Here is a 10498-nt window from a genome sequence, read left to right as displayed (position 1 = left end):
TTGTAAGCTACAGTTGAATTGATTCGACTGATTTATAGCATCAGAAACCAATCTTCACTCCTCTCCTGAGTTGACGTGATTGCAGTTTGCTTTCTCCAGTCTCTTCGGCTGGTCCAATGGACCTGTATCGATTAGGATGATTGCGTGAACTGAACACTTTACTGCTAATTTGTTATTCAATTTTGTTCTAACTGATGTAGGATTTGTGTCATTACCACGTTCCTTGTAAGCTACAGTTGAATTGATTCGACTGATTTATAGCATCAGAAACCAATCTTCACTCCTCTCCTGAGTTGACGTGATTGCAGTTTGCTTTCTCCAGTCTCTTCGGTTGGTCCAATGGACCTGTATCGATTGGGATGATTGCGTGAACTGAACACTTTACTGCTAATTTGTTATTCAATTTTGTTCTAACTGATGTAGGATTTGTGTCATTACCACGTTCCTTGTAAGCTACAGTTGAATAGATTTGACTGATTTATAGCATCAGAAACCAATCTTCACTCCTCTCCTGAGTTGACGTGATTGCAGTTTGCTTTCTCCAGTCACTTCGGTTGGTCCAATGGACCTGTATCGATTAGGATGATTGCGTGATCTGAACACTTTACTGCTAATTTGTTATTCAATTTTGTTCTAACTGATGTAGGATTTGTGTCATTACCACGTTCCTTGTAAGCTACAGTTGAATAGATTTGACTGATTTATAGCATCAGAAACCAATCTTCACTCCTCTCCTGAGTTGACGTGATTGCAGTTTGCTTTCTCCAGTCACTTCGGTTGGTCCAATGGACCTGTATCGATTAGGATGATTGCGTGAACTGAACACTTTACTGCTAATTTGTTATTCAATTTTGTTCTAACTGATGTAGGATTTGTGTCATTACCACGTTCCTTGTAAGCTACAGTTGAATTGATTCGACTGATTTATAGCATCAGAAACCAATCTTCACTCCTCTCCTGAGCTGACGTGATTGCAGTTTGCTTTCTCCAGCCTCTTCGGTTGGTCCAGTGGACTTGTATCGATTGGGATGATTGCGTGAACTGAACACTTAAATGCTAATTTGTTATTCAATTTTGTTCTAAGTGATGAAGGATTTGTGTGATTACCACGTTCCTTGTAAGCTGCAGTTGAATTGATTTGATTGATTTACAGCATCAAAAACCAATCTTCTAGAGGTAATTTGTTTCACGAGTTCGAAATAAGTAGTATAACATGTGTCTTTGAAAGTTCGATTGAAGTTGTTCGGTTTTTTGATTCCTTTAGTTCATTAGAATTTGGTCGTGAAATTGTTACCCGTGTTTTACTCAATTTTTCTATATTTTTAAGCGCTTGAGTGTCGGTTTTAGTTCTGTCGTATTATTTTCAGAATGTTTTTTTTTCATCTCTTTGTTAGTTTTTATAAGATTGGTTGAAGTCTTGTAAGATGTTCTGGAGTAATCTAAATCATTTTCTCAGACCCTTTTTAATTGTTTGAAAAATTTTTAAAAAAATTCTTTTTTCAATTATTTTTTATGCTTGCGATTAGGAAGCGTTACCAAACCGGATTATAGACTGTTTTTTTTTGGGTTAACAATTAGTTTAACCGAATCAAGTGAGTCATTTAACCTTTGGTTAGATGAAATCAAAGGTCAGACGTTAATTTGCGCATGTGGCGAAAATGTAACGCACCTGCCTATAAATTCAAAGGTCACTAGTTCGTATCCGGTCAGGACCTTTTTTTGTCAGCGGAAAATTGTCTGCGCGTGCAAAAATCTTTGTCAGACTTCTGTTCATCTGTTTTTGTCGGCTTAGTTCTAATTGTTTTTACAAGCAACTATTTCAATTGAAAAACGAAAACCACGCAAGCCTGAATTGCCAGCAAATCAAAAGTTATTGAATTCTAATCAAAATTGCTTGATAATATTTCAGTGTCAACTTAAGTGCTGTCTGCCAAATTTTCTATTTTTTTTTTCCTTTTTTTGCGTCGTTTCAATTTCTTAGGACAGTAAAATTGGCAACCAAGCAAGCTTGAAGTGCTATTAAATCCGAAATTGATAATTTCAAAATTTTCGATAATTTTTGTTTCTGAATCACTAGACGAATTGATTGTTTTTATAATGTTTACCTGTTGCTGTCTGCTAATTTAACTAATGCATTTGTTGAGTTTCTCCAATTTTATAAAGTTTCGATGAAATAAAAGACTAGTGAGCTAATTTTTTCTGTTTTTTGTTTTCTAATTTTAAAAATTCATGAATTTGTTTCTCACGTCTAGCTAATTTTGATCTGTTTTCTTTCTAAAGAAAAGTTCAATGGCAGATCTTTTTCATTAAAATTTAATCATTTTTTTCTATGATTTTTGGGTTGACTTGTCTGATCTGATTTTCTTTTTTCGAACTGAAAATCAAAGTTTGTTTTTGGCTTCATAACTGTTCAAATTTTTTTTGTTTTCTCGTAATATGTGTCTTTTTCTTGTTTTTTTCTCTGTTCCATTCGTTTTTCTTATTTTTTTTGCCGAACTACCAAAAAATACTTTGTACGTTTTCGAATTATTTTGGAATTGTTTTATCAAAAGTTTTTGAAATTTGTCGCTGTAACTAAATTTTTTTGAATAGTTTGCAGTTTTTAAGTTGAAATATTGTCTGTTTCCGATACAATTTGCTGGGGCTTCTGAAAAATTGAATAATATTGTTCGATTTTTACTACCCTTGAAGCAAGGGTATTGCAATTGGGTACTAGACTTTTTCCCCGTAATACAACTTTGTCCACACTTCTAAAAGAGGATCTTCTCTTCTAGAGAATTTTTACTTGTACAAGTTCTTCTGGTTTCAGATTGTAATTTCAGACTGTAATTATCTTTATAATGGTTGTAATTTCATGTTGTAATTATCTATTCAAGTTTCAGCTTCATGTCTCAATTTTTTCGGGTTCGCGTTTTCGTCCTAGTTTCTGTCGATTAATTTTCCGTTTTTTAAACGCCATTTTTCATCTGGTTCGTTTTTAATTGGTTTACTATTTAAAGCATGGGTTTTGTTTTTATTTGAACAGCTTTTACTATAACTGCAGCTTCATAAATTTTTAATTTTACCATGTCTGATTTTGAGTTTTTTTTTAATTTTTTTTTTTCGTTTCTTTCAATTAAATATTATATTAGTTTCAGTTTATGGTATACCGACTTAGTCAACTTATTTTGCGTAATATAGAGGGCAAAAAAATTCCGTTTGAGATTGTGTTTCAGTTTGGATGGGTCGTAAAAACTTAAATTTATGAAATATTTTATGACTAATTTTGTTTTCGGCTGAACAGGTTTTGATCCAAAGTTTGTCGCCTTTGTTGCCGCTCGGTAAGCGATTTCCATTTTTTAGGGCTGTTTATGAACTTCAATGCGATACAAATATAAAGTTTTTGTATCTGTAGTTTTTCAATTTTGTCAAGTGATTTTTTCCAACATAATTTTTTTTTTCACTATTTTGTAGCGCGATGTTTTTTTTTTATCGCTAGTGTTGCGAAGCTCTGCTTCGCCTCTGTGTAAATCTTTGTCTAAATGAAAAATATATCAGATTTAGTGGTCTTTAGTTTTTTCATCAATGCAGACCAATGGTTACATCGTGTGTCTTCGGAAGATTTCGATGCATAGCAGGCAGGTTTAAAACGTCAGTTGCATTCAGGTTGTTTTTTTTGCATATATAATTTTTAAAAAATGTTTTTGTAATTTTGTACAAAAAATTTGTAATCTGGTTTTTCAATTGCTGTTTTCTCGACTTACAAGTTTTTCATTGCAAATGGTGCGAATTTCTATTTTGCTTCTGTTACGTTTGCGATTAATGAGTCTTGCCTTTTTTTCTCTTGGTTCTATTTAGTTTTTAAATTTCTTTGTAACTCTTTGTATTGTTCTGTTATTTATGTTGCCAGAGTTTTAGTTTCAAGTTTTTGAGAGTTTTCTGTGATTATTTTTTGTTGAACTTTCTATGAACGAAATTTTACTAAATCGGCTGTGTAATTTTTCTTGATTGAAAGGTTTTGGCAAATAGTGAAGTTTTCGTGAATAGTTCCGTCAATAGTTTTAGAAAGAATCTTTTACTAGAGGACAATTATTTCTCAAAGGTCGAGGATTTTTTTGTTTTCTTGTCTTTTCTTTTTAAAACCTTTTAAAGCTACTTTTTGGCGTTTTGTCGCTCGTGCCTGCAAAAGTGCAGCTTTGCCTCTGTGTTTTCTCAGATTGAAAAATAATCGAAGCAAAATTTTTTTCTGCGTATTTTTCATCAGTTTTTTTTGTAATGAATTTTTCTGCGTATTTTTGAACAATCGTTTTGGAATTAATTTAGCCTGGTAGTTTTATCAACAAAAGTTTCTAGTTTTTTCCTTTTACTACGTTCTATTTTCTCCTAGGCTCACTGCTCAATTTTTTTTAGCGTCAATGAACAAAGTGAGTACCATTTTAAGGTCATGTGATTTTTTTTTCTTAGGAAGAAGTCTTTAGAATCAATCACGCTCAAATATGATTTTTCGCGGTTTAATTTAAGTGTTTAAATAAGTTTAAGTCAAATTACGCTCTACAATTACGCCAAGTGGAAGTGACTAGAAAAACTTGAATGACTTAGTTTAGACAGTGGAGTTTAATTGTCACATAAAACTTGAATCTGATGTTTATTTTTTTCGAAATGTTCTTTTGAAAGTTGAAAATTAAAAAAGTCTATATTTGAGTTCTTGAGTGTCCTTGAGTTCATTGACACTTTTCCAACTGTTTAAGTGTCGGTGAATGCAGTGAAGACATTCTGATAGATCACGATGATTTTTTGTTTTTCAAGAAAAAGTCGGAAAAAGGATAAAGCTCAAATTTGGTTTTTCGGCGTTTGGAATTTTCATTCTTTTTCTCAGTTCAGTTCATTTTTCTGAAGGCAAACTCGACAATCGAGCTGCTAAAGTGCAACAATCTTGGAAAAGGTGGTCGACATCTATTTGCAAAAATGCATTTTAGTTTCCAGATCTCCCAGCCGAATAAAAAGTTTACCTATTGACCTAGTTTTTTTCAATTGGGTTAGTTGTCAAAAAGTCAGTAATAAATTTTTCTTGAAGTTCAAAGAGTTTTAAAGCCAATATTTTTTTCTTTGAAATGCTAAATTTGGTTTAAAAAAACAAGCCAGTATTTTTTTTTGCGTTCATTGACAATTAGTTAATTATCTGTTGGCTACGTAGTAGAATATTCAGGGGTTTTTTATACTTGTTTTTTTTTTTACTTTTGTGCTGATAGCTATTTAGTGTTTAGAGTGCTGAGAGTGTAGGTAAATGACTCTTGTGTCTCTTGACAAAATTTTGATGTCAATTTTTTAACGACTTTACTCTTTAAAAAGTTTTGTCAATTGATTTGCTTCTGAGTTGTAAGGAAACAAAAAATAGAACCTTAAGTCGAAAGTAATTGTTGAAAGTAATTTGTTTTATACTATTACAGACATCTGCCTAATCTGCTTTTTGAAAAATGAGTATTTGCCATGGTTAAGTTTGTCTAGTAAAGACATTAGACTCATTATTCAATTTGTCAGTTAAGACTTTACTAATCAAAAGTGAGTTGGAAATATGTTTCTTTGAACTTTTTCATTTTTTTTTTATAATCGCTGTTCTTTTTTGTAATGCGTGTGTTGCACAGCTCATCATCGCCCTTGTATTTGGATATTAAAAAGGTACTGAATGTGAAGAAGTTATTGAGTTTGAGGGTTAGTATCATAAACGTATTTTTAGGTACGATATGATTTTCGGAACAGGAGTTTGTGTGGTCAGGCGTTCTGCCTTGGCTATTCCTTCCAAATTGAAACAAAATTTTTCACCTATCAGTGTTTTTGTCTCAACGCCGTGTTCCGTCCGACAGCATAGGTGCTTGTCGTATTACACAGGAGTTCAAGCACGAAGTAGATCATCCTATATTATGACAGATAAAACTTTAGTGAATTACAATATGGTTGTCACTCGCTCTATGGGAGCGACACCTCCAAATCTGCAGCAGATCCACGACCGTGTCATGTTTGTGCTGAAGATGTTCGACAAGATAGACCCTGAAAAGCTGACGGACACTTCGCACTTTGCAAACGACCTGGGACTGAACAGTCTGGACCACGTGGAGATCATCATCCACATCGAAGACGACTTCGACACTGAGATACCTGAACATGTGATGGACAGACTGCAAACGCCCTACGATATCATTCAGTACTTGGGTGACAGGTACAATGCTTTTTGTCCCAGAATTATAATGTTAAAGTGAATGTTATGGTTTTTAAAGTAGTAACTTAAAAATTTATGCGTGTTGTCGTGATTTCTCGTCGAAGTAAAGTTGTGCTTTTTCCATCAAATTCAATCTTGAGATCGAGTTAAAGCTAGAATCAATTACCGGTGTTGTGAGTTTTAATTGGTTGAAGATTGAGCTTTTTCATTGCAACTTCTAGCTGTCTGTCTCTGTTATCAAAACCGCAAACAGCGCAAAAATTAGGTACTCAAGTGTTTCTGGATATCAGTCACAAATTCTTTATATAAGCTCAATGGACTGTTTCGGAATCGTAATGAAGCCACGCAATGAGTGTGTTTTAGACACAAAGTGGAAGACTTCGAGTACGTGCCAGAAACGAAAGAGGAGTTGTTAGACGGACACAAACCAGAAGATAAACACTGACCATCTGTTAGAAAGAAGCTGAAGGACATGTAAACGTATATTGTAGACATGACCTACTAAATGACACAACTGAATCGCTTATGGATATTTTGAGATTTATTCTGACATAAATTGAACCAATTAACTGATATTTTGTTACCTGCAAACTTAAATCATACGGCAATAATTTCTTTTCGAAGCAGGTAAATTAGCCCATTTTTCTCACCGTTAGTATTTACTATTATCGACAACAGGGATTTCAAAGACTTTATGTACCTTTTTTTAACGGTTGGCGTATTGATTTTCATTTATCAGATAAACTAAGTAGACAGAGCTTTAGTTTGCAAATTTAGGGAAGTTTTTTCAAAATATAAATTTGGGAAAGTTTTGAAAAAACTGCTTTTTTTGACGCGCGTACTATTCGCGTGCTTAAAAAGCATATTTTAGCGCCGATGCTACCTATTATTTTACATTTTATGGCTGGCAGGACAAAAGATATGCTGTAAAATTGACAAATAGTTCCTGCGATTACCGAGCGCGAAAATTGAACTGAGTTATTTGTATCGACTGAATTTTTCGAAGGCTTAGTCAAAGCCGATGAATCGTTTGAAAACTTATTAAGAGTACTGAACGTAGTCAAGAATCTTGCTGATTTTAGCATTTTTTTCAGGATAAAGTCTTAAAATGTGCATCAAAGTCTCTAATAATTACAGATGTGCATAGCCGTGAAAATTAAGTTTTACTCGACTAAAGTTAGTTTTTGGAGTTTTAAACGGCATTTAGGGAATCAAAAATTACAAAAAAAAAATTGCGAAAAGTGGATTTTTTTTTAAATTTAAACTTTTTCGGTTGTCTAGTATTTTTGGCCCGTTTTCGGGCTTCTTAATTTTCTCAAACCAACTAGCCAAATCTGAGATCGAGGGTTTTAATCGAAATAATAGGTAATGGGGATTTTGTCACAGTTTATTTCTCTCGGCGAAGTAGACCTCTCGCTATTTACGCACGAGTACACTATATTCTATACACTATAGTTGGTACTCTATACCTGTAGGGACCTATACACTATAATTATTAAAGCTGGCCCACCATTATCAGTGATCTAGTTTTCGGCGTACTTGTTTTCACTGAATCATTACGGCCCTTTTGAGAACTGTTGTTTTTATTTTATCATGCGTTATCAAATCGGAATATAGCCTTTTTTGGGTTAACAACTTGCTTAACAGAATCTCTTGGTTCATTGTGATATCAATTTTCAAAGCGTCTCCGGTAAACTTAGTCTGGAGGTAACGAATACGCCTCGGACTGCCAAGTTCCTAGGTTCGAATCTGAACAGGACCTTTTTCTAACAAGAAATTTTTCGTTTCAACAAAATTGTCGGCTTATCGTTTGTCTGCTTATGTTTTGTCGGCTTACTTGCCGCATCCCATAGTTTTTTTTCTGTATGTAGTTTTTATTGTAGTTGCTTTTTATGTTTTTATTTAATTCTGCAATTTGTTATTCTACCATTTTTTACTTGATTTCGGCTTATATATTATCGGCTGACTAACATAATTTGTGGGCCGTTCAAGGGAACCATAGTTTGTATGCTTTCGTCCGGATCGCACAAAACGTTAAAAATCTCAGAATATAATTTATTGATCAAAGTTTTTCACGACAATTTTTTCCGCTCAAAAATTGTTTTTAAAATTTCATTATACGCTGTGATTTCTGTTTTTGGACGTGTTTTCTGCAAGTAGAACATCATTCCAGGCAACATTTTGAAGTTTTTTTAGTTGTGGTTACTTCGAAATGTTTTCCGGATTCTGTGGACTTAGTGACTCTTCTTTCCTTTCCTTTCTGTTAGCTGGCAATGCCTTTTTGTGGTATTGCATGCGAAGCTAAAAAAAATTACTTATCGTCTGCTGTGTTTGGTTAGTGATTTATGCCTATTAAGCGTCCGTGGCTGTGTGGTTAGTGTGTGAGACGCATAATCTCTAGGTCGTAAGGTTCGAACCCGAGACGCAGTCGAATTTTTTAACCAATTCTGGGCTTATTTCTAATTTTTTATTGTACTTTTTAGAGCTGCTTTTTGTCGTGTTCTCGCTAGTGTTTGCGAAGCGAAGCCTCGCCTCGGTGTTATGATCAATTTTGATTGTTTTCTAGCATTTTTGAAAAAAAAATTTACCGTGATACGTCGTTTTAGTAATTTTTAGATGCGTGGATAGTTTTTTGTAGCTGTTTTTCTGAGACATTTTTTCTACAACCGCTTGTCCAATTATTGTCTGCTTAGTGGCCGCTTGATGAGTTTCTTTAAATACTATTTTAACATTGGCAATTGTGTTTTGTGTTTTCATTGCGTTGGAAAGATTTCAGGCTGTATTCTATCGGCATAGTTTCCTCTTAGTACGTGGCTGAAAGGGGAAATTTTTGCATATGTATGTGGTTATAACCGAGCATTTAAAAGAGTCTGAATCTTTTTGGGGCATAATAGCTGTCGTCTGCTATTCAACTGATTTACAAGGTTTTGTCTTTCAGTTAAAATTTGGTGTTGGTTTTAGGTGTACTTTGGTCTTATGGGCTACTCTTATCACGCTTGCGACTAGAAAGTGTTATCAAATGGAAATAAAGAATGTTTTCAGATTAACAAATTCTTAACAAAATCACTTCCAATGCAATTTCCTTAGTTTTTCCGGCATACCTAGCCTAAATGTAACGACCACGCTTGGGACAGCAAAGATTCTAGCTTCGAATTCGGCAAAGACTTGGGTTTTTTTAAACTGAGAATTTCCCGTTTTAAAAGAATTGTCGGCCTTTTTCTAACTTATCGTCTGTCTGTATGTTTAGTCGACTTAGTTGCACTATCAAGGATTGTATGATGCTGAAAGCCATTCCGTTGTAACTGACAGTAATTTCGATTTATTCCTGTAATTTATAAACCCCTTGACTTTGTATAATCCACCTTTTTTCGCTTAAAAGTGTTTTTTGGGCCTTTTTGACTTCAGATAATGTCATATCGGCTTAGTGACCTAGTTCAGCATCGCTTGAAAAGAAACATCTGCTTCCTTTTTTTGCAGTTTTGAAGGAGAGCGTAAAGTATTAGAATATCAGAACTTTATAGCTGAAAGTTTTGATGACAACACTTGTTTTCAGCTCAACGGACCTTTGTCCTATTTTTGCTACCTAATTTGCTGCTTGATACATGTTTCTTAATACTTATTTAGCGCCAGTAATTGTGTTGCTCTACTTGTTTTCTACAAACTGCTCAGTGAGACAAGCATTTGGAATTCCCACTTTTCAATTTCGACTTTTCAATTCATTTTTTGTAGCATGCAATGCTAATTTTGCGAGGGTCGTAATTGCCGCGAAGCTCCGCTTCGCCTCTGCGTGTAAACAAAATTGTCGCATTTTACCATGTTATCCCATTTCATGGCGAAATCATAAAACTATTCACTCCTGGAAAATCAGTTCTTGTACTTACAAAATCTTTCCGATAGCGGCTCCCAACGTATTTTTCCCTCTTCAAAAAAAATATAATTAGTTCTCGTTTTTTGAACCTATCATCGAGCAATTTTTTTAAATGCTGTTTGAGTTTTTTATGTTATTGATTCTATCCGTTGTGTGAAACTTGGTCTTGTATCTTTGAAAAAACTTGGAATACAAGTCAGCCAGTACGTGAGCGAACAAGTATTTATTGTCTAAATTTCGTAGTCAAGGTTTTCTTTTTAAAAAAATCTATAGAACTGTGTCATTGAGTTGTTTGGACAATCATTAAGATATCACCGGTAGCAGTCTGATGGGTGCGAGTTTCCAACGACCTGAGATAATTGACTTTTCAAATATAATAGTAGTTAACTGGTATTGATTGTGTTACCTAACGTAACCTTCACAATGAAATCGATCGA

The 10498-nt window shown here is 34.1% G+C and overlaps 1 protein-coding gene across 1 annotated transcript; it reads left to right on the top strand.

The window, feature by feature from the left end:
• The first annotated feature begins 5716 nt into the window (after nucleotides 1–5716).
• On the top strand, nucleotides 5717–6888 carry LOC134857016 (uncharacterized). The gene is made up of 2 exons (XM_063873340.1): nucleotides 5717–6193; nucleotides 6557–6888. Exons 1-2 carry the CDS (start codon nucleotides 5721–5723, stop codon nucleotides 6636–6638), a joined length of 555 nt encoding a protein of 184 aa, XP_063729410.1. The 5' UTR covers nucleotides 5717–5720; the 3' UTR covers nucleotides 6639–6888.
• Nucleotides 6889–10498: the final 3610 nt, after the last annotated feature.

The sequence above is a fragment of the Symsagittifera roscoffensis genome, chromosome 1 (assembly GCF_963678635.1).
Source record: "Symsagittifera roscoffensis chromosome 1, txSymRosc1.1, whole genome shotgun sequence".
In the NCBI taxonomy this organism is placed as follows: Eukaryota; Metazoa; Xenacoelomorpha; order Acoela; family Convolutidae; genus Symsagittifera; species Symsagittifera roscoffensis.
This window is presented reverse-complemented; position numbering and strand designations above follow the sequence as displayed.

Bases quoted from the DNA above. Each gene is read 5' to 3' on its own strand.
- LOC134857016 (XM_063873340.1), top strand. From the start codon at position 5,721: ATGATTTTCGGAACAGGAGTTTGTGTGGTCAGGCGTTCTGCCTTGGCT. The intron at 6,194-6,556 runs GTACAATGCTTT...AGTGTGTTTTAG, and splicing joins ATTCAGTACTTGGGTGACAG to ACACAAAGTGGAAGACTTCG.